General features: G+C 48.0%; 1 protein-coding gene across 2 annotated transcripts in view; it reads right to left on the bottom strand.

The window, feature by feature from the left end:
• Zdhhc14 (zinc finger DHHC-type palmitoyltransferase 14) overlaps positions 1-23,605 on the bottom strand; it is a 250,131-nt gene that overhangs the window by 30,236 nt on the left and 196,290 nt on the right. For both annotated transcript variants that reach the window (XM_041680035.1, XM_041680036.1), the window contains exons 4-5: positions 11,197-11,334; positions 7,876-7,924 (exon numbers count right to left, since the gene is read on the bottom strand). In XM_041680035.1, the coding sequence (XP_041535969.1) occupies positions 7,876-7,924; positions 11,197-11,334 (187 nt within the window). The remainder of the gene's footprint in view (positions 1-7,875; positions 7,925-11,196; positions 11,335-23,605) is intronic.

The raw sequence follows: 23,605 nt of genomic DNA, 5'->3' as shown, positions 1-23,605 counted from the left end.
AGTCTCACATCAAATGGGAAAAGGAGAACAGACAGTCACTAACATAGGAAGTCACAACATCCACTTTTAGAGAAACAGGTGTTGGGGGAGGGTCTAAAGGACAAGAGAAACAGAAGGAAGAAAGTCCTCGCCAGGGCCACAGAAGCCCTCTGCTTCCTCCAGGAAACAGCTGTGGTGGAGCTTTATGTGTGTGTGGAACAATGGCTCATGTATCCCAGTGGCCAGGGCATCCACATGTCATTTCTTTTCCTACCTATCAGGGCTAGGAGATAACTCAGGAAAACCTCATGTCCCACCCTGGCTACAAAGCAGAGGTGGAGTTCAGGAAGGCAAGATTAGGGGACCAGAGAGGAGGCTAAGTCAAGGGAAGGAGCCTGAGCCAGAGGCAGTGGCACTAGTTAGAACTCTATGCAGCTAAGGGACAAGATCAGAGACTTTGAGATGAAGTGACACTGTAGCTGGGGGAAAGATGCGGCCTGGGGGAGAAAAGAGAATAAAGATGGGAGCCCAGCATCAATCTCAGAGACACCTGTCCATCACCAGCCGTTTACAGCCCAGACAGAATGATGGGGAAATCAACATAGAAGGAAGGCTCAAACATGAACCACAAAAACTGCCACATGAAAGTAGGACAGAGTTGAAGCAGGTGAGTGGGCTGTGGGTGCCTGGGGACCCCATTTGCAGTGGGACCTGCATTACTAACTGCTTCCATTAGGAGGCAGTGTGATTGGTGGGCGAGGAATTGAAGGTGCTTACAGAAACGACAAAAATGGTGGTAGTGTGTGTATGTGCTTATGTGTGTTTGTGTGCATAGTTTCTCTGTGTGTATAGACGTATATTTCTCTGAGTTTCTGTGCATGTGTGTGTTTCTATGTGTACACCTATGTGCCTTTAGAAGTCAGAGTCCAACTTTGGGAGTTATTCTGTGCCATTCACCTCTAAAATTTCTTTTGAGTCAGGGTTTCTCACAGGCCTGAAGCTTGCTAAGCAGGCTAGGCTGGGTGTTTATCGAGCCTTAGGAATCTGCCTGTCTCTGTCTCCACCGTTCCAGGATTACAAGTACACACCACTGTGCCAGCCTCTATGCATGGATTCTGGGATTGAACTCAGGTTCTCAAGCTACCATGGCGAGCATTTTGCCATCTCCCTAGCCTATAAAAATGTAACTTTTATATGACTCTGTTCCATGAGTCAGAAGCCATTTCTTCACTGGTTGATAGAACACAGTGCTTCTGTGAGCTTTGAGCTGTCACAAAATGACATGTTGCCAAGGGACAAAGCGAGGTACTTTGGCTCTCCCACGCAGCTGATAATGCTGCCTAAGACTATGTATCTTGAGGTACAGGCAAGCTTTTGTGGAACAATGGCTGCATCACTGGAGACAGGAACTGACTCAGTCCTGAGCGTAGTTCACTGACAAATACCACACCCATTTAACAAATGAGGATACCAAGGCTGGAAGCAAGGAAGCAATTTGCTAGAGAAACAGAGCTGAGCTGGGGGAGTAGCTCGGGGGTAGAGTGCTTGCCTAGCCTGCACAATGCCCTTCATTCAATCTCTGGAATTGCAGAAAACCAGGCAAGGTGGTACACGCCTATGACAGTTCTGTACATCCAAAGGTGGATGCAGGGGGATCAGAAGTTCAAGGTAATCCTTGGTTACAGGGTGAGAGGCCAGCCTTGGTTACAAGAGACCCTAAGAACAATGATAGCACAGCTGAGGGTTGAATGCCCAGCCAGTACAAGACTCTTCAGCTGCTTCTTTTCCCAATTCTCGCTGAAGGTCAGTGGTCCTTGGCTGACCTCATTCCAGTTCAGGGAGATAAGGACCCTGTTTGTAAGAGCCCGGGCATCTGTGGAAACCGAAGGAAAACTTCTCCTCATACCTGAGCTCAGGTTCAGGTACAGGCATTCCAACAACTAGCCCAGCAGCTTGACGGTCAAAATATATGTCCAGTAACAAGATCAGGAAGTGCTATTCTCTTCAAAGTTGCAAAACGTCTTGGCCCATTTTTTAAAAATAAAAATGAGAAGAAACAAATTCCACTGAGAGTCAATTTAATAAGATGTTGGATGTTTGCTGACTGAATCAGGGATGGCTTCGGGTGAGAATCATTTCCACTGCCAGCCTCTATCTGTCTAACCCAGCGGCCAATAAAACAGGCAGCTCCTTTTGGGCCAGAGGCTAGCTGTGGATTCCCTTAAACTCTAAGAGTCTGCACTAAGTGTGATGTTCAAAGTGCTGGCCTACAGACTCCCTGCAGAGCCCTCCCCGTGAACTCAGAGAGTAGGCTGGGCGGGCACCAGCTCGGTGTTCCAGGGACCGGGCTCTGCTTGCAGAGGAGGAGGGGTGAGGGGGGAGGGAAGGGGGGAAATGGACGAGGGGAGAAGTAACACAGAAACTTGGGTGAGAGCCAGGGAAAGTGGCTAAGGATGCTTCAGGCCGGGGATAATCATAAACAGTGGGAGACCATCGAGCTCTGCCTTCAGCATCTGATCTTTCCTCACAAAGAGGCCCAGAAAAACGATTTTTCTTATAATCTCAGTAATTTAAAAGAAAACTCCCCTGAAGTGCTCTGCACCATGGAGACACAGAAGTCCGGAGTCATCCCTGAGTCAAGCTGCCCTGACTTTTTCTAATCCCTTTATTCCAGGCAGGAAGCAGAAGCCCAGAGACCAAGTCACTTTTAAGGGCTCAGATAACAAGCCCCAGCGGAGCAGAATCGAGCCGCGTCCGTGGACTTCTGGGGAACACATATTCCTTCCTAAGACCCCAAGCGGAGGCAGCAGCACAAGGTTCGCAGGCTCCGTGTTCCGTGGCGAGACTGAGATGGGCCTGGCTGTTACTTTGTGGTTGAGTGTGAATGTGTGCTTCTGGGTTTCCTTACTAACCAGGTTTTCTGAAGGGCCAGGAAGGAATCACATTTAGGGGCTCTGCATGGGGCCTGTCTTTTCTGTCATTTCCAAGGCCCTGGGCCACCTCTTGGTGGGGCTTCAAGTATGAACCCCATAGTTTTCATTAGAGAGACTGTGCAGGGGTGTCTACCATTTTAGATGCAAGAGACCGTGGAGGTGGCCCGTGGCTGTGTCTGCCTGGCAGACTATCCTGAAGCACGTGCACCTGGCAGGAATGGCTCCTTCATCACCCATCAGATGGATAACTCTACCTAGAGGCAGAATAGCACCCATGACGGAGGCAGTTTGCATGAATGACTGACCCCGTAAGAAGGGGAAGTGACAGTTCTCTGTCACAGGTTCATCTGACCACAGCCCTGATCTCAAACCTTTCTCGCCTGCGTGTGGAGGTTCCAGATTCACAGCGGAAGTGACCAGGAGCTCAACCAAACTCCCAACTAGAGCCTTTAAGAAACAGACTCTGAGGGCTGGGCAGTGTGGCGCACGCCTTTAATCCCAGCACTCAGGAGGCAGAGGCAGGCGGATCTTTGTGAGTTCGTAGGCCAGCCTGGTCTACAAGAGCTAGTTCCAGGACAGGCTCCAAAGCTACAGAGAAACCCTGTCTCGAAAAACCAAAAAAAAAAAAAAAAAAAAGAAAGAAAAAGAAAAAGAAAAAAAGAAACAGACTCTGACAGATGGGCTCTAAAGGTCATTTAGGTGACAAGGTGCACAAGAACAATGGGAGACCACCATGGGCTGAGGGCATGGGGAGGTGTTTCTAGTCATCAGAGCAAGGGACTGTAATGGGATAGGACATGTTCCGACATGGCTCACAGCACAAGGATGGGGTAAAATTCACAGTTAGTAGTAGGGGAACAGATGCTTGATTCTGAGGCATTCCCGAGATGCTTTTGTGGACCCTTTAGGTAAAAACCATGTTACTGTCAATTTACCCACTGGACACCAGTTCCATTCTCCTCCCTCCTCTGTATGCAGCCTGCTATGGTCATCGAGCATCCTTAACCTCAACCTCCCGACTGTTGGGATTATAGGTATGTGCCCCTGCACTGGGCTCTACAACCTCACCACTGGAACAGAAGATAAAGCAAGAAGTGCAAATGCTCACCCAAAGAACACCTGGCTATACAGACTCTGGGGTTAGAAAGTAGTTAAAAGAGAATGAGGTAGATTTACCTCCAGGTAATGTTTCGAAACAAAATCAAGGAACAACGCAAAGAGCAGTGTCCTTGTAAGACACAGCAACCCTTTAGCCACACACAAGTGTGTATTCCAATGTCATGAAGACTTTCTGGACGGACATATGAAAACTGACAAGGAGTCCCATACAAGGGAGGGCCAGGGAAATCCTCACTTTCTTCCTGTCATATTTCTTTTGGAATTATTTTAGAACTTCAACATTAATCAACTCAACATTGTGATGCCATGCAACGTAACCGGGGTCTTAAGCTTCAGGCCCCGTCTGCTCCATTGGCTGGGCAGGGGTGGTGGAGAGAATGTGGTTCTTGCTTAGGTGCCACCAGGGATGTCACTTGACTTCCTGGCACAGGGGCAGCCATAGGCAGCACTAGGATAGCTGTCTCTATTTTCTTGTAGTCTTTTGGACATCAACTCCTATCAGCATGGATGGGCTATCAAAAGCCTATGCTGCCTTCAGTATTTTCCCACTCTGCTACACGGTGGCCCCCCCTTTCTGACAACCTTCTAGTAAATTCTATTAAAATAGACCAATGCCCATTAGTCTGTGGGTGCCTCCCAGGTGGGTAAGCATCGCAATGAATGCAAATTGGAGACAAAGAGGCTTTCTAGGGGAAAGCCGAATCAATTGCCATTTGCTTTACCAACCACAGGAAATCCTTTTCATTTTGGGAGCGCTGAATAATAAGCCATGATTAAAAAGGACTGTAATCCCTTTAATGGAACATTAATGCCATGTTACATTGACATGACTGTGAATGACAGGGTCCCCTTTCTGGGGGCTTCCTCAAGGATTCCCAGGGCATCCTGGTCTCCCTGCACTTGCTCCTGAGGCTTTCTGCCTTTGCGCACAATGGGAGTCTGGGAGGAGTGTTACCACGTGGTTCCCTGGTAGGCCTGACCGGTGGTATTTTCTGTGAGTTTTTACAGGTTTCCCTCCTTCTGTTGGACCTGCAGGTAACAAAAGAGGACCCTGAAGTTACAGTGGGGTGACGCGTGTGTGTAAAGAGATAGATAGATAGATAGATAGAGAAATCAATATCTGAGATTCTCTTTATAAACAACCCAGAACTCACCATTTCTCTTCAATCTACCCAGTGTTAGTATCTCCCTTGTCTCCTGCAACCCTCTGTGTCCACAGCACCCTGGCACAATCTTCTCCTGTGCTTTGAATGTGAAATGTCCCTTACAGCTTGATTTCTAGTTGGTGACACCCTTTGGGGAGGTTTGAGAACTTGGGGAACCTGAGGCTTAAATGGAAGGCATAGGCCACTGGGGACAGGATTGAAGGACAGGGCTCTGCTTCTGGTCCTGGTTTTGTTTCCTGTTCAGCCAAGGTGAGACTCGACCACAAACTCCTTTCTCAGTGAACTTTACCACGAGGAGCTACTTTGTCACAGAGATGGGAAATGTAAAAACACCTCCTCAGAATCACCACTGTTTCCCTCCTTGCTCTCACCATCCTCAGGTCATGAATCCCACTGCGATGCTTTTCCCACCATGCTGTGCCTTGCCCTGCCAGAGCACAGTCTATGGCCTTAAGCACCCAGATCTGCAGATGTTCACAGAGGAAGAGAACAGTAGGCATGTGTCGTGTGTTGACTTGTCACCACAGACCAGGCCCTTCTGAATTGCTGTGGGCTAATCCTTCTGTACACCGTGAATAAATGCTGCTCTCATTGGCTGATAATAAAATCTGTTTTGGCCTATAGCAAGGCAGAATATAGGTAGGCAGGAAAGGCACACTGAATACAGGTACAGGGAGAGAGAAGGGCAGAGTCAGGGGAGACGCCAGCCAGCCGCTGGAGGAGCAAGGTGTATTAGAGCACAGGTAAAGCCAGGAGGCATGTGGCAAGACATAGATGAGAAGAAATGGGTTAATTTAGAAGTAAGGGCTAGCTAGTAATAAGCCTGAGCTGTTTGGCCAAGCATTTTGTAACAGAGCCCTGTTCTGAAGCCTGCAGATCTAGAAAGGGGGAACTACAGGCAGCGCTGCGGTCAGTCAAAGCTCTGTAAGCAGGCAGTATTACAGGTCAGATTCACCCACTGTGTGCTGGTGTCCAGACTTAGGGCTGGGGTTTGTAAGACAGCAGTTCTCAATCTATGGGTCATGACCCCTTTGGGGGTCGTACATCAGATGTCCTTCATCTCACATATTTACATTGTGATTTATAACAGTAGCAAAATTACAGTTATGAAGTAGCAAGGAAATAATTTTATGGTTGGGGGTCACTACAGCATGAGGAACTGTATTAAAGGGTCACAGCGTTAGGAAAGGTGAGGACCAATGCCATAAGGCAGGGCTGATGCTGTGAAAGACACAGGTGAGCTTCACTTAAGATCCACCAGAGCAGGCGGTCATAGAGGCAATGGCTGTAGGGGATCTGGTCACCCTGGTGGTATTGGGGAGTAGAACAAAGGATGCCATTTCTCCTTGAACCTGTTCTTAGTAGCTCAGGTGAGCACTGGATTCCATGAACCATCCTTTCTTCTTGCTAACTCCAGTTTTCTGGATCACTAATAGGAGATAGGACACGTGGAATTTATTCTTCACCCCCCCCTCCCCTTTGCTCATTATCTGGATGGCTCCAGTCTTCTTCCACTATACAGAACTCACCAATGAGTTATCAGCTGGTGACTGAAGATGCCCTGGTAACCACACACACACACACACACACACACACACACACACACACACACGCACACAGTTTACAGATCTATCTAAATATCCCCACTACTGCATTTGTCCACAGCCCAGGGCTCAACGGCATGGGTGCCTTTACTTTAGAAAGCATGTTTACATATGTGGTAGTGTCCTCTACCACCTCTGAAAAATCACTCAAGAGAAAAATGAAGAGTTCAAATGCAATTTACCCAGAAGGGGAAAGGGTCTTGAGGAGCCCGGTCAGCAGGTCCATTTTGATGCCACAGCAATCCAGCAGAAGCCTATTCAGCACTTAATGAGCAGACACTTTTTCTTTTAAGATTCAAAATACCGGGCTGGAGAGATGGCTCAGAGGTTAAGAGCACTGGCTGCTCATCCAGAGGTCCTGAGTTCAATTCCCAGCTACCACATGGTGGCTCACAACCATCTCTGGCCTGTGGGCAAACATGCAAGCAAACACCATGGACATCATAAATAAATAAAATCTTAAAAAAAAGATTCAAAATACCATGGTACTTAGATATACACACTGCTTGGGAGTATGTATAGGGTGGAAAGTGGTCCCTGCTGGTCTAAATGGCTTGAGTCTGACCTTTCAAGTTTGTGGAAGAGAGTTCTATGTCTAGAGACAGTATAGGTCACTGCACTTGCGGGAGACTGCTGCAAGGTACCCCATCAAGTCTCTCAAGTGGCCCAGGAGCCTCAGCCACTGCCTCCTGCTCCAAACAGACACCCCTCTCTGGCGAGCAGCACCTGCCAATCACAGTGAACTTAGGCGAGCTCACAGCTCTGCTTCTCCTCAGCCTCACCTGATGGAGCACCAATCACAGCTGGCTTCCAGGGCAGGGAGCGGCCGACAAGACTCTGTCTATAGCTATCTAGCTAAAGAGCTCTTCAGTTTAGACAGGGCTGCACGAGTGTCTGGAGACGCTATGTTCAGATGCCATTTATCATGAGGCTCCCAATGCCTTACAGAATGAATAAGAAGGAGATTTATGAGAAGAAAAGCCAAAGCCAGGGTGATAAAGAGGTAAGAGTGTAGGGGTTAGTGAAATACTGAATCCACAAGCAAGGTCCCCACAGAGCCACCAGAAAGGATATCTCGCTGGACTGTCCTTAAGGGCATTGAGGAATCCCGTTTGCTGTGAACCTGTGGGAATGAAGCCAACATTTAGTATCCAGACATTCATGCCTGCCCGTGCTCAATGTTCTCATCTATATAAGAATAATAGGTGTCTAGATATCAATTAAACGATCATCTTTGGTGTTAGGACACTCAGCTTATTGATCGGGAGATCGTGATTTCACTGAAGCCATTCAAGAAGATGGCAGATTCATAATTAGAACCAACATCTGCAGGACATTTTTTTTCCAATGAAAGCAGATGTATGTCTGTATATTTTTCCATAAATTATAGCTTTGATTGCTCTTTTGTTTTCCTCATTTTAACAGGAAAACAGAATCCTACATAATCCCTTCTGTTTTGCCCACAGCTGTTAACATTTGGCAGCAGAGGTCTTAGGGACTTGGCTACCCACAGTCTTCCTTCTTGTACACAGAGTAAACGAAGCTAAGGTTCATTCCCTGACTCTTTTGGGTGAAGGTGTTTCCTTGTCCTGTGATCGAGTCCTGCAAGAAAACACTGAGGGGTTTGAGTTCAGCTTTATCTGATGAGGACAGGAATTGTTTTATATCTTACCATCACATTTTAAACCAATGTTAAAGATTTATTTTTATTCGTGTGTGTGTGTGTGTGTGTGTGTATGATACATGTGTGGATGCCTGTGGAGGTTAGAAGAGGGAGTTGGATCCTTTGGAACTAGAGTTATATACTGTTGCTCAGTGTGGGTGCTAGGAACCAACCGGAGTCCTTTGGAAGCACAGCAAGCGCCCTTTATCACTGAAAAATCTCTTCAGCCCAACGTCTGAGGCGGAAGTCTTGTCAATGCTATCTTGGGGATGATTCTGGGCCCTTCTGACTGAAGCCACTGTGCTTCAAGTGACACAAGCCTGGGCCACAGAATGCAAATTGTTAATCTAGTGTGGCGACCGTTGCTTCTTGATGCCAATTAACCAGCTGTAGGCTGGGATGAGTGAGGGGCAGTGTCCTAGGTCTTTCTGTGTGACTGTCAACCCATGTCCCACTATGTGAAGGTAAAGAGGGAGCTTTGTTCCACTTCATATTTCTCCTCCAGGGACTCCCTCCCTGTGGGCCTACTGCTCACCGTGGAGGCACGAGGATGGCTAGGTGGTGGGGAGGGTGGCTCAAGAGGGACTGCATTGATTACTAATATGGGAAGACAGGTGTTTAAAGCTTCTTGCCTCTCCTCACATCCAGCAGGGTGCAGTCGGTGAATGACAAGTTGCAGGTCACTAGCAAAGGCAACCTCAGGACAAAAGGAGACTAAAATAGACCCCACCGTGTAGGAACCAGGGTAAATGAAACTTATACATTGGTGAATGGGGATGAGCACTGTTCTAAGCCTGGGAAGGCAGCAGACTTCTGTGTGTGTGTGTGTGTGTGTGTGTGTGTGTGTGTGTGTGAGAGAGAGAGAGAGAGAGAGAGAGAGAGAGAGAGAACGTGTGGGTACATGAAGACAGGTGAACAGGTCTGACTGAGAGAGCTTGTGAGGACTCTGAGCATGAAGGACAGTGTGATGAATTGTACTGTGCGTGCACACGTTTTCCTGGCATTTATACGGACAACTGAGCAAGTGAAAATGAACCCTAAAGCTCTAGGATGCAGGACGGAAGCTAGGAATATAATCCGATGGTGTGAAATGAAAACATTTAGAAATTTCTGGAAGGATGGTAGATTTTACGCCATGTTGATTTGAACATGAAGAAATTCGCGGTGCTGTACAGACTTAGCGTCTGGTTAAAATTGGGTGTGTGGTGTTTTTAATTTATTTGCAAGGGCTCTTTCTTTTATAAGAAAGTTTATAAATTAATATATATATATATATATATATATATATATATATATACACACACACACACACATATGGCTAAACCACTACTTCTGAGCGTCACACGTGTGCTCTCCCTGTCCGTGTGAATGACTGCTTCTTTCAGAACAGCGCCTAACACTCTCGGCTTTCTCTTCGCTGCTCTTGTGCGTGAATCCAAAGACTGGCTCCTGGCTCCACTTCTGCCATTTTGGGATTCAGAAAACCCCAAGCAAAAGGGTCTCTGCAAAGACACGTTGGCACCAGCGCCAAGGTGGAAGAGGACTCTGGTGGGGACTAGTCATTTTTCATGAACTCACTAACTCAAGACTTTCAGGCGTGTATTCCTGATTTGTGCGTACTGGGACAAAAAAGAATCGTAACCAAAGACGATGCAGTATAGAGCACTGTCAGCCTTATGGTAGCTGATGGAGCGGCCATCCTTGACTGACACTTATGGAAACCAATGGGAGCAGGGAGCAGTGGAGACCAAAGGGAGCAGAGACCAATGGAAGCCCTTCTCTATTCTTCTTCCCCAGTCCCACAGGGACGAAGCCCCTGGAACAGAACAAGTGGGAAAGGGGCCTAATCCTGCTCCATTCATGAGATCCATGCTGGCAGGAGAGGAAAGTGAAGCCTTTCTGCTTAGAAACTTCCAGAGGCACACCAGAGTGAGGCTTGTGCTTGCTAATGGGCCTGTATGCTTCAGGACCGGGTGAAAGGCAGAGCTGCTCTCTTAATGTGGGCAGTGACACGCCAATAAAGTTTAAAGGCTTAAGGTTTGTGGTTCAAAGCCAATTAGCTCCTTTCTCATCATTTCCCATTGTGGGAAAGTGAGTGACTAAGAGACAAAAGAAACGCAGTATGAAGGTTCAGAATGGCGATGGGAAAAAAATGCTGATTTCTTATGCAAATATATTAAAATTATTTACACTCAAACCTCACTTTCTATGTCAGAGGTTGTTTGTTCATATTCTTGAAGAGAATTGAGTATCTCATTGAGTGCATATGAAAAACCCAGTATATGTCCCCAGCCATATTCTTCGTCTGGGGATGTATATATTCAAACCATGGGTCAGTAGATAAGGGAAATAGACTCAGTATTCAATGGTTGTCATCATGCTTGTAGTTCCTTGTGCAAAATGGAGGGGTGAACCTTATGGGGGATCCCCAGCAGACATCACTGAGGTTTGAGAGGGCATGCATGTCAAGGGGAAAGTCCTGTTAGTCCAAGTGGTCCAGGGGTCACCTGGAGACTGCCATTTGAGGGATGGGGTTGAGGAAAGAGGGAGGGCTGAGGAGAGATGGGCAAAGTGAAAATCGGAGTGGGCAGGCTGGAAATGAGGAGGGGGATGGGGAAAGAGATTGAAGAGAAAGCGAGAAATGATCAAAAATTATAAATCAAAATCAACTCAGAAAAGCCGGAGTCAGGCAAATGGTTACATACGGAATCTGATTTTGGCAGCATACTTACGAAGAATGACGTGGGCGATAACGAATGCAAATATAAAGACTGTCAGAAAAGACAGGGATAAAATAAACATATAAAAAAATCTGTAGTTTCTTTTCCCCACACAGTTGCCTACCCAGGGACAGTGGTGGTCAAACCGTTCTGAAATGAGAGGCAGAGAAAAGAAAAGTGGAATTTAATTAATAAAATATCTGCTTAAATGAGGGAGCCCCTCCCTCCCACAATGCTCCAATAATATAGCAAAAACAATATCATATTATGTTATTTCCAAATAGACTGCTCAGAGAGGTACTTATTAACATTGATACATTTCAGGAACATAATCATGCTTCCAACAGACCGCAGGTGTTTGGAAACACCAGCTGTGAATTCCCCTCAAATGGTTACTTAAAGAAACAGTAGCACACATTCTCAGACTCAGAAGTAAAAACTCAACTCTTTGTGTTCACAGAACAATTTTCCCTTAAACGGTGCCAACATCATCCGGTGACAAGGACTTGGCTGGGTTGGGGCTGGGTACGTCAGTGGGTGGCCTCCTGATACAGCGAGTGGTTCCAGAGAGAACCATAATGGGTCTAGGGCAGGACAGAGGGACAATCCTTTGTTCTCCCATCTCGGTTAGAAACACTTGACATAAACTTATCACAGACACCAATTTATTCCTATCAGGAAAGTGATGTCACTATTCTTTCTCGAAGACATACAAAACAAGGCACACAGAGATGGGAGACTATGTGCAGGGGCAGCCAGGCCAGCATCAGAGTGATTAGCCCTGAGGCCGGGCCTTCGGACATCCTTCATCTCCTAGCATGTATGCTGCCTGTGGTCCTTCATGATGGCAGCAAGCTAGGTTTGGGCGCTGGATGCCATTACTCCCCTATGCCTAAGCACAAGCCTATGGCTTCTCCTTTTGGGAACTTCACACAAAGTCTGCAATGCATTTCGATCTGTTCTTCCTCTGGCAGAGACAGCAAAGTGTGATCTCCTACTCGTTAGCTGATCTTCTATGCAGACCGACTATTCCGTGTCATCCTAAGAATCCACTCACGTCAGACCGCCTGCTGCGAGCTGGGGGATGTTCATCTCTCAACTGAGCCCCTGATTTGGGCTCTTTGCTCAGCCTCCTGCCTACTTAATTTCCATATTTTATCCTCTGTATGGGCTTCACAAAACAGAAAGGGAAGGTGTCGAGTGTGACTTTATAAATAAAACGTAACAGAGGTGGCCAAGGTGGTAAGTTCCATGGGCCACGAGTCGTGGATCCAGCCCCCTCTGTGCCACTGGCTGAAAAGGCACAAGGACAACCGGGGTGAGGGTGGCAGCCTAGGAAATGCGGGGGACTCTGGTCTGCTAGCAACATGAGCAAAAGCAGTCACTTTGAAGAGGGAGTAGCAGGACAAATTTCAGAGCTCAGTGGCCTGGTGACAGAGCCAATGGCCCACAAGATAGAGATACTTAAGGAAAGTGATTACATTGGTGTGGCCCTGGGAGTTCCTCACTATCACACGCTGTCAGCTAACACCTTCATAAAATCTACCTCACTCTAGCTAAGGGAGGGTGAGCAAGACAGGCAGAGTGTGGGAAATCTTCAGGGCCATGAAAACCTGCTGGGTGATAATAGATATCTATTATATCTTTGGCTATTTGTCCAAGACTGCAGGGCCTCTAATCTCGAGTGGCCATGAACTCTGACAGTGTGTCAACACATGTCCTAATAGACATGCTTACTCTGGTAGGCATGGGGATGACGGAAGGCTGTGCCTAGGGATGGCGGGTACATGGGAACCCCTGGGTTTTCCTTTCAATCTTTCTGTGATCCTAAAACAAGGTACTCAGAAATTAAACAAGCAAACACCATCTCTCCAAGTCATCAGTCTGCGATCTATACAATGGCAGGTCTGCAAGATGAAGACCGCAAAAGGAGGAAAAAACATATCTGAACGGGCCAGACGTTCCCCAAGATTATAAAGCTATTATTTCCAGTAACACCTTTTCTGCTTGACAGCTGAGTTTAGAAAACGGGAGTGAGAGCAGAAGCCAGGAGCAGATAAACACACGTGGGGCCAGTATCTGCCTTCAGTAGTGCACCGGCTCTGCAGGGCCTGTGTAGAGAGGAAACCTCTAAGCTGCAGGGAGATGGCTCTCGGCAAAAGCCACATGTGAAGTGAAGAGGAGCCATTCGCATCTAGAAAGAAGCCTCCAGAGGACAAGGTTTTATGCCATGGGCCCATTTCCACAGGGTTGGCCTTTTAATTTTAGCTCAGAAATCTTTAAATCTGCCAAGCTAAGATGTGGGCTCTCTTAACAGTAGAAAGACAGCCGGCCAAGGATGACCCAATGCATCTTGTGGGTTCCAGGAGGCCTCTGGGAAGCCAGCGCTTTCAGGGTGGGACTTGGCACCTGGCTCCCCCAAAGCCTGGCCTGGAAGCCATTTCCCTTAGAGATGTGTCTTGCTGGAAACTGCCTTGACTGACAAGTGTGACTGGAACTTTAGGCGCACCGAGCTGTTTGCCATGGACTGTTTCTCACGTCTTCTGTAGACGCCGAGTTCACGATGGCTGCTGGATCTGAAGCTCCCAGGCCCCTCTGTGGACCTGGAAAGCATGGTATCAAGAGCCCACGAAGGGGCCTGGAGCTTCTATGTACTCTGTTACCCCAGTGTGTGCTCACGGCACCCCTTCTTCCTTTCCCTGCCCATGAGCTAGAGGGGGTTGGCGTGCTCCTTCATCTTCACTATGGACCCCGTGCATGGGCAAATCTTCCATCTGAAGGCTCAACAGTGACCAGAAAGCTGCTTCCCACCTTCAGCAATAGCTAGCTGCTAGACCTGGCTGGTGTCTCAGCTATGCCTTCTCCCAGGATGCTTCCTGTGACTCTTTACCAAATATGAGCCTCTCTAGACTAGACTACTATCCAGCCCGCTACCCAACTCTGAAACCTCATCCTTCTGTATCCAACCATGTCCAAACCGTGAGCAGGTCCCGTGGGCTCTGCCCTACTTTTATTTGAAACCATGTTGGTTTTTATTTGTTCTCAATAGTCAAAATATTGACTAGGCTCCAATTTAATAGGTATTTCCTAGAGCACTGAATATACCTGGATACCACCAGGACTTCCATAGGTGGTGTGGTTAGAAACCCGAGAATATTCAGTAAAATGGTGAGTTAGCTGGCCGGGGCATCCTGACCACACCTCTGGTGGCATTCTGCAGTCCTGCAGCGGTCTGAGGGCTTGCTTCTCACCCCGCCCTCCTAATCCTCCATGATTCCCGAGGGCAGGGTAGGGACTTATATAATCATCTCTATAACTCCAGAGACTTGTAATAAATATGCATTAAATGACTTTCAGTGCCTGTAGCAGGCTTAGGAATGTCCTGGTGGGCAACTGATGGCCTTGAGCAAGGTGGAAGGGGAGATGGTGGGTGTGTCAACCACAGGGAAATACAAGGGGCCTCAGCATATGGCCATGCCCGGAGAAGTCGGGAGTGATAATCCACTGAGCAAGCAAGGTGGCCAGCTGGTGTCATGAATCAACTGTTAGAGACGGATGAATGAGGAAAGGTGGCTCTGTTTAAAAGCTCTTCCCTAGCGAGACCCAGAGGATGCTGGGTACCAAGCCGCCAGCCTCAGCTCCCAAGCAAGCTCCCGATGGTGTCACAGGGAGACATCACTCGGGAAAAGGACATAGGCTCCCACCCTGGAGCCTTAATTTATTAATGATTACAGGAAGCTTCCGGTCACATACATAGTTCCAGTTAGAAACATTGCTTCCTATCATTGGACAACAGACCTCTGCCGTCTCTCCTGTTCTCCATATCACAGCCCAGGGAGCTCTGAGAAAAGTGAGTAGCCTGGATACTTGCCCCCCCTTCTTTTTAGAGACAAGGTCTCATTATTCAGCCTAGGCTAGCCTGAAATGTGCTTATGTAGATCAGGCTGGCCTTGAACTCACAGAGATCCCTCTGCCTCTGCCTCCCTGAATGCTGGGATTAAATGCATTCATGCCACCACTCAGGTAGAATTCTCCTCCCCTAGTCACAGGAACAAGCAGTCTTAGTCCCCTAAAGTGACTTGAGAATTCTGTGGCACCAGAGAGCTTGGGAACCACAGCGGAGATTAAAAACTTCTAATCCAAATGTTTAATTGCATCCAAATTAAGTTAAATGTTTTTAAAGATTCGAAAGATTCGAAGTGGAAAATTGCTTTTCTGAAAGCCCTTTCACCTCCACGGTCATAAGGATTTCCCCAGGTAAGGTATCTTTTGTTTGTGCTTTAGGTCAGATGCTGAGAGACAGGGACACGCATCATTACCTGGCCTTACAGGTTACACAGCTCCCCTAAAGCAACCCTACAGGAACAGCTGGAAATGGAGCTTAGTGACTCAGGGTCTCCATCACTGAGAGTTTCAGTGGCTTCCCATTGCACTCGAGGCTGGGAAGGCTTGGGAAGAGCATGCTTGCCCCCGTCCCTTTGAGACTCTTCTGACTTTTATACGGCCTTTGCTCCCACCTTGCCAGGATCCAGGCACTGTACAAAGCACTCAGTATGAATCGTGTTATTTATTTTATTTTATTTTATTTTAGTGTGTGTGTGTATGCTTGTGTGTATATGTGCATGTGTGTGTGTGTGTGTGTGTGTGTGCATGCTTGCATGCATGTGGGGGTCGGAGAACACCCTTGGGTGTCATCCAGGAATGCTGTCTGCTGCCGTCTGCTGTTCACCTTTTGTTTTTTTGTTTTTTCCAGCTAGGGTTTCTCTGTAACTTTGGAGCCTGCCCTGTGTCCTGGAACTAGCTCTTGTAAACCAGGCTCACCTCGAACTCACAGAGATCTGCCTGCCTCTGCCTCTCGAGTGCTGGGATTAAAGGCGTGCGCCACCACCACCCAGCTCCGTCCACCTTCTTTGAAGGCAGGGTCTCTCAGTGGTCTGGATCTCACTAATTAGGTGAGACTGGCTGGTCAGCAAGTCCTGGGAATTCTCCTGTCCCTACAAGCCCAGCCCCGGGGTTACAAACATGCACCATCTCACCTCCACCATCTTTACACATCTGCCAGGGACCCAGCTTACAAGGCAAGGATTTTCCCAACTGAACCGTCTCTCCTGCCCCACTCTTACCATTTAATCACCACATGGTGCAATGGACCAATGCTACTGTTCCATTCTACAGGTGAAGACATGGCCTTGGGAGCAGGTGGCGAACCAAAGTCTGATCTTCTTTCTGGGGCTGCCGCCTCTAATGCCAGCTCTCTGCTGGTCCGTGTGCCGAGTGGCTGGCCTGCCTCTTCTGGAGCACCTGGTTGGCTGTGCCTTTTCAAGGGTTATGTAGGCTCCAGGCCCAGAAACCCACAGGAATGCGGTTGTGTGGCATAGTGCTGAACTGGGGTAGTGTGCTTCTTTCAGTGGTAAACACCAGTCCATGTCTAGAAGTTTCCACCCTTGAATGAGAAGCCTTTCAGCCCCAGAAGGGGGAGCCTTAATCTCAGTCAGGGGAACAGTGAGGAAATGAAGCTCTTAATACAGACAGAGCTGTTCAGTGGAGACTATAGCTGGGTCTGTGGAGCCTGAGGTGTGTAGGGCCAAGCAAGCACCAGCTAGGAAATTTCTTCCCATATCTTTTCTTCTCAGCCTCCTTTCCCCAAATGAGTTCTATCTAATTTTCTGGAAAACCAAAATCACATGTGTTAACCATGTAGGTTTACAGTGCTTCTGATGGGGATTTACGTAGAAAGGTGGTTAAATTCAGAGGTATGTTTGGGGTGGAAAATTTAAACCCAAAGATACCATGTCTTATGCCTGTACGGGTTTTTAACATCTTGGTATCTCTCCAATGTCTTACAAATTAAGATTCTTTGGCTTTTAAATCCACTTCTTAAAGCAAACAAAAAAACCAAGTAAAACTTTTCAACATAAAAGCGACTAGGAAATGCAGAATTGGTGCCTTTACGGCACAGTCAGCATCACCTTGGGTAGCTGTGTGGTCCATTCTAACGTGTCCCTCTCCTCCCTATCCCTGTGGTCTCACGGTTCAGCATCACCTTGGGTAGCTGTGTGGTCTATTCTGATGTGTCCCTCTCCTCCCTATCCCTGTGGTCTCATGGTTCAGCATCACCTTGGGTAGCTGTGTGGTCTACTCTGATGTGTCCCTCTCCTCCCCATCCCTGTGGTCTCACGATTCAGCATCACTTCGACAGTCGTGTGGTCCATTCTAACGTGTCCCTCTCCTCCCTATCCCTGTGGTCTCACGGTTCAGCATCACCTTGGGTAGCTATGTGGTCCATTCTAACGTGTCCCTCTCCTCCCCATCCCTGTGGTCTCACGGTCAGCATCACCTTGGGTAGCTGTGTGGTCTATTCTGATGTGTCCCTCTCCTCCCTATCCCTGTGGTCTCACGATTCAGCATCACCTTGGACAGTTGTGTGGCCCATTCTAAAGTGTCCCTCTTCTCCCCATCCCTGTGGTCTCACAGGCCCAGGCCAGCTCACTGGCTTTTGCTGTGTTTTAAAGGAGTTTGAGTGATGGACAAGGACGGTCCCTCCAGTCATCTATCAGGTCAAATCATGTCTATTTGTCTCTGCAAATTGTCTAGGTTTGTCATCTGTTTCTAACTCCAGATTTCCATTGGTAATAAATTTATGCCTCAAGGAGAAGAGGCAGGCAGGTACTGGAGGGGGCAGCATTTGGATGCAAGTCATGCTGTCCCAGCTACTTAGAAGTCATTTTTGCTACCTCCCGACTCCTTAGTTGATAGCTACAAACACAACAAAAGCCTACTATCTCTGTTTTGATTTTGTATCTGTCTTCCCTTTCTTAAAATCGAGGGTCAGACTCTACCTACAAGCATGCAGATCACTCCACTCAAGGATCACCTGTCTAAACTCCGCGAGAGCTTGCCTAATTCATCCCGTTCAAGGCTGAGGAGCAGAGCCTCAGTAAGGAGCTATCTTACTATCCGCTTTCAAAATGCCCTGCTCCTCACAACCTCTGCTAAAGGCACCCGAAAGTCCCTAGTCATTGTCCTTGACCTAAATCACCTTAGATCTCAGGGACATCAGAACCTCACAGATCATTGTCCTTGACCTAAATCACCTTAGATCTCAGGGACATCAGAACCTCACAGATCATTGTCCTTGACCTAAATCACCTTAGATCTCAGGGACATCAGAACCTCACAGATCATTGTCCTTGACCTAAATCACCTTAGATCTCAGGGACATCAGAACCTCACAGATCATTGTCCTTGACCTAAATCACCTTAGATCTCAGGGACATCAGAACCTCACAGTTCACCTCGCTTCAAACAGGGACAATCATTGCATGTCCCCTTGAGAGATAATGACTTCTATAGAGCCACACGGCAGACCCAGACCTAAGATACAGATCAACCAGTTCCCAGTTGGCCAAGTCTTTTAAACTCTACAGACATCTAGCCCTGGCTCTAGTCCTCCCTATTGAAATACAGGTCAATACCCCAAGGATGGACTTAAGCTGGTTGATGATTACCTACCTGCCCAGATCTGTCCCATCTGGCAGGGGCTAAGTGCTATTCCCTATACTGGTTGATGATTACCTCACTGCCCAGATCTGTCCCATCTGGCAGGGGCTAAGTGCTATTCCCCACCCTCACCCCTGCTTTGCTCTTTCTTCTGTCCTCGTGAACCTGTCTCGTAGCCTGCAGTGCAACGCACACCCAGGTGCCCACTGGAGGGCACTTACTCATTTCTGTTCTCTATGCCCAATTAGTCCTCATACCCGGGCAGTCAACAGGAACAGTAGTGTGCATTTCCAGTCTTTTCTAGCTTTTCATTCCTGTTTCTGAAGGTCACCACAGCCCATGCGTCTTTATCCCTTCTTTTATGAACCATCGTCCCCTCTTCCCTTCAGCCCCCTTCAGTGTGTCCGCAACACTCTTGCAGGAGGACTTTCCAATACAAATGAGATTTCAGCTTCTCGGCCTGTGTTCCCTGGGTGGTTCTCAGTAAAGGTGCCCAGCTCTGTTCCCCTTGGGTGCACCCCGTGTGTCTGTGTTGCTGAGAGTTCTGCAGGCCGGGATTCCGAAGGAAGACCCCTCCCCCCAACTCTCCCTTTCTCTTCCTCTCAGAACTGCAGCAGCTGCACCTGCATCTGTGGTACACAAACTTTCCGCCTTGTGTCTCTGTTTTCTAAACTGGCTTATAACAACAGCGACGACTCCCAGCATCCGACCAATCTGCAGCTAGGCAGGACATGTTTGTCGTCACAACCCTGGATGTGTGTGGTCTGGCTGTTATCAAACAGTGGTGTTCTGTTGAAAGGACACGGATCCCTAAGTCAGTGTCCTGAATTTTGGTCCTGGCTCTTTGCCTGTTGAGTAATGTCACCCAAAGCTCTTTCCAGCTCGCATACCACGATTCCATTTTAAGAACTGAAGTCAACTGTGACTGCTCTAAGAAAATGAGGAAGTGCTGGCGGGCCTCGACAGAGAAACTATAAATAAAGAGGCTCTGGGGGACCCAGATTAGGCCAGAACTAATTGGTGGCTCTGAAAGCAGCCAGGAACTCCAAAATGCATGTAAGGTAGTCATGGCAGCAGACTTGGGTCTGTGTTGGCTTCTTAGACTCTCAACACAGGGTGCTGTTTTTGTTTTCTGTTGATCATGTCAAGCTGGCAAACACTCCCCTGAGTCACTGTGGTCTAGGCGGGAGGGCTTAAACAATTCTCTAAACCAAGGCTCCCAGCAGAATAGACAGAAGACTCTCTCTTGTGGTCTGCACATTCTATGGGGCCCACTGTGGAATGGACTCATGGGGCAGTTTATATAAAAGCAGTTCAGAACTTTGAGATGTTTCCAGCAGGGCATGCCTTCCACCTTGGACTGTGTGAGTGGACAAATGATACACTTCTGAAACCAGTCATGGTTTAATGGCCTGGAAATGAGACTTTCTGAGCTGGGGCTGATGAACACAGAGAGGTCCAGCTGGCGTTTCTGAAGCGTTCCTGGAGGACTTGTAAGACCAAAGCCTAGGGAGGACTCTGAGAGCAGGAGTTAAACCTAAGGGCAGCCTGCAATAGATCCACAGGGCAACCCGAGGCAGGAAAAGCCCTCCCTGCTCAGCCTGAATTCACTGCAGTCCTCCCAATGCTGCCAATCACAGAGTCCCTGGTCCTGGGGGTGGGGCGACTTCAGGCTGCTGACATTGTTATAGCCCGGGTGAGGCCAACTGGACAAAGGCGGGATGGGAACAAGAGATGGAAGAAGGATAGGATGTCGGAAGGGGTCAGGAAAACCACAGAGGAAGGATCAGCAAGGATCAGCAAGGATCAGCCTTGCCTCTCCTCTGCTCTGCTTTGACAGGGCTGGAAACTGTGTTAAACTCTAGGGCTGTGGCTCTTAACTGGCTTTTCATTTCCCAATGCTTTGAGAATCTGATGGAAACTCCCAGCCTGCACCAACCTGCTCCCTACAGAGCGACCCATCTTTCCTGAAACCCTGCTCCTGGATAGCAGGGAAAGGAATGACAGACCCAGGAGTGTAGATCATAGAAGCTAAAGCAACTTATTTCAACAACTAATTTAAAAGTTGTATTACTGTAGGCGCACAGGCCAGCAGGCACCTTTCACATAGTGGTTTTCCTACATGGCAGGCTAATGTGACATCCTTAGGGTCTCAGCGGCACAGCCTGAACAGTCCAGCCGTAGGTGGGTAAGGGTTGTGGCTCTCCTGGCATAAGTCAGCCGGTGACTTAGAAGGGAAGTGGTTTTGCTTGCCCTTTAACCTTGGGCTCTTTTAACCAAAGGTCAGAGTCAACTAGTGGAAGAGGTCAGTAGGTTAGTGGGTCAAGACCATCTCCAAAAAAGAACATGAAAGGCCGCCCCAGGCATCCCACAGAGTAAGGACTACTTCTCAAGACTTTGCCTTTGAACTGGGGCTCACCGGATGCTCACTGAAAAACATGTTTCTTACTGTGAGTTAGAGGAAAACACAGGGATGAAGGCCACGGCTCTAGGGTGCAGGAAAGGCCCGAAACTCTTTGCCAAGGAAACACAAGGATGCTAAGTTGCTCTGCGACAGGTGCAAGTCTGTGAGAAGTTTCCATGATGGCAGACTCAACATTTAAAAACATATATGCCTTGAGGGTCTGCAGAGGAGTGTGTGTGCGTGTGTGTGCATGTATGTGTGTGCATGTATATGTGTGTACGTGTGTGCGTGCGCATACATGTTGTGTGTCTGTGTTCACGTATTTGGAGGTCGGAAGTCAATTGTGGGTCTTTTTCAGTTGCTCCCCATCTTTTTCCCCCCAAGAGAGGTTTCTCTCTGGTCAATTTGCCACACGAAGCTGGTTGGCTGGTGAGCCCCAGGGTTCTCGTTCCCTAAGCTACTGGAAGATTACAGGTATGTGGCAAGTACCTTGCCCAGTGAGCCCCTTTCCTAGTCCTGAAACACAATGCCCTTCTGAGAGGTATGAGGGGAGAGCCACGGATTTCATCTACTTTAGATCAGGTGAAGAAAACCTTGTCTTTTTATGAGCACTGAACTTATCATAGAGCCAGAAGAACAAGAGAGATTAAAAATGATTCCTCATTCTCCAAAGAGAAGACAAGAACAGAGGTAATGATGGATTCCTAAGAGGAATCTTGAGTTTGTTTCCCTCCCGGACCAGTGTTGTCCGTAAGTGTTACAGCTGGGGAAACCCCACCCGAGAGAGAAAGAACTGCCCCCTTGGAGCTTATCTGCAGACAGGGCAGAGACATCTCCAAATAAGCCCACACATACATCTGCCATGACAGCACAGGTCTTTAATGCCGAGGAAGAGTATGGAAAGAAGCTAGAGGAGTGGGGGATGGGAGGCTTCTCTGAGGCATGCTTACCAGAATGTGAAGTAGAGAAAGGAGCCAGAGGCTGAGAGCTGAAGCCAGAAGGCATTGAGAAACGTGATGTGGGATGTGGGCTTGTGGGATGGTCATAGAGCTCATGGGCCTTCGGATAGGTGGAGTGTTCTGGTTCCTTTACACTAGTGTTCAGATTCTGTTGAGGATGGTTGCCCTAGTGTCAGGCAAAGGCTGAGTGTGTGGGGAGCAGGAATTGGGGTTAGGGATTTTCTAGGAGGCTCCTGTGTGGATAACCTGTGGCTGCTGGGACAGGACAGTGTGTGTGTGTGTGTGTGTGTGTGTGTGTGTGTGTGTGTGTGTGAGAGAGAGAGAGAGAGAGAGAGAGAGAAAGAGAGAGAGCGAGAGAGAGAGAGAGAGATGCAGTTAGGGTCTAACTGGTGAGCGAATGCCTAAGACCTGGGGATGGGCCAGGGTGGTACCCACTGGGGCTCCCTTAGGCATGAACAACACTGACACTCAGTGCTGTTACCCAGGAAGACTGATGTGGGGTGCCTGTGTCTGCCCAAGCAGAATGGTCTGGTATCAGTTACATCTACCAAGTCTGGAGCTTGGAAGACAGATTTGAGCATACAGCTGAATACACATACCAAAGAGACATACAGCCACAGACTACATAAATAAAAAGGACAGAGCAAGTCCCAGAAAGCAGCAGCAGGAGAAGGAGGGGAAGAAAGAGGGGAGGAGGGAGGAGAGTCTGGCCAGCAGAAACAGACCTCGGCGGAGTAATTACTGTGGCTTTTTCTGGGTGTTGAAGAAAAGTATTTTTAAAGCTGACTGCATTTGGACAATTCCAGAGAAAGTGGGCGAGCACTTGGCCAGAGGTCACCCCTCTATTGGCTTAGACCCAGCTGCACTTACAAGCCTTGCATGACAAACAACATCTCTGGACTACGCATGGACATTAACCCCAGGTAGGATAAACCAAAGCTCCATTGTGTGGTTTAGACATTCCCGTTGGTGCCATGCATACTTTCAAAACATTTTTCCCCTAATAGATGGGCAGTCTTGTTCTCTGGTCTAAAATAACTTCAATGAACAAACAAACAAATGAATGCACTGACCACAGAAGACACCAAACAAGATAAAATTTAATGTAAACGTGTCACGTTAAATCATTAGCGTCCTCTAAGGAAGCCATTTTGGAGCATCCACAAGAGATGCTGCTCCTGCAGAGGACTAATTGGGCATCTCACAACATCCTGAAGGTCCAGTTTCAGGCGCTCTAACGCCCTCTTGTGGCCTCCAGGGGGCGTCTGCATGCATGTGATGCACTAACAGACATGCAGGCACACACATACTCCTAAACAGAAATGTAAAAGACAGCATGTTTTAACAGTGCATGTGCATGTGGGTCTATGTCTTACACGAGAACTATGACAGACACATCTAGAATGCCCTGTAGTCAGCAATTCTGGTTCCATGGACGACTGAATTTCCCAGTGGACACTTTAACTGGTGTTCTGATTATGCAATGGCTGTCCAGATAGCTAGGCCTTGGACAGAGGGAGCACTGGCTCTGCATGAGGAAGAACGCTGGTCTCTCTTT

This window comes from Microtus oregoni, unplaced genomic scaffold, assembly GCF_018167655.1.
Source record: "Microtus oregoni isolate MIOR12 unplaced genomic scaffold, Mior012 000033F_ref0000390, whole genome shotgun sequence".
NCBI lineage: Eukaryota > Metazoa > Chordata > Mammalia > Rodentia > Cricetidae > Microtus > Microtus oregoni.
The sequence above is the reverse complement of the archived record's forward strand: the minus strand, read 5'-3'. Positions and strand labels throughout refer to the sequence as shown.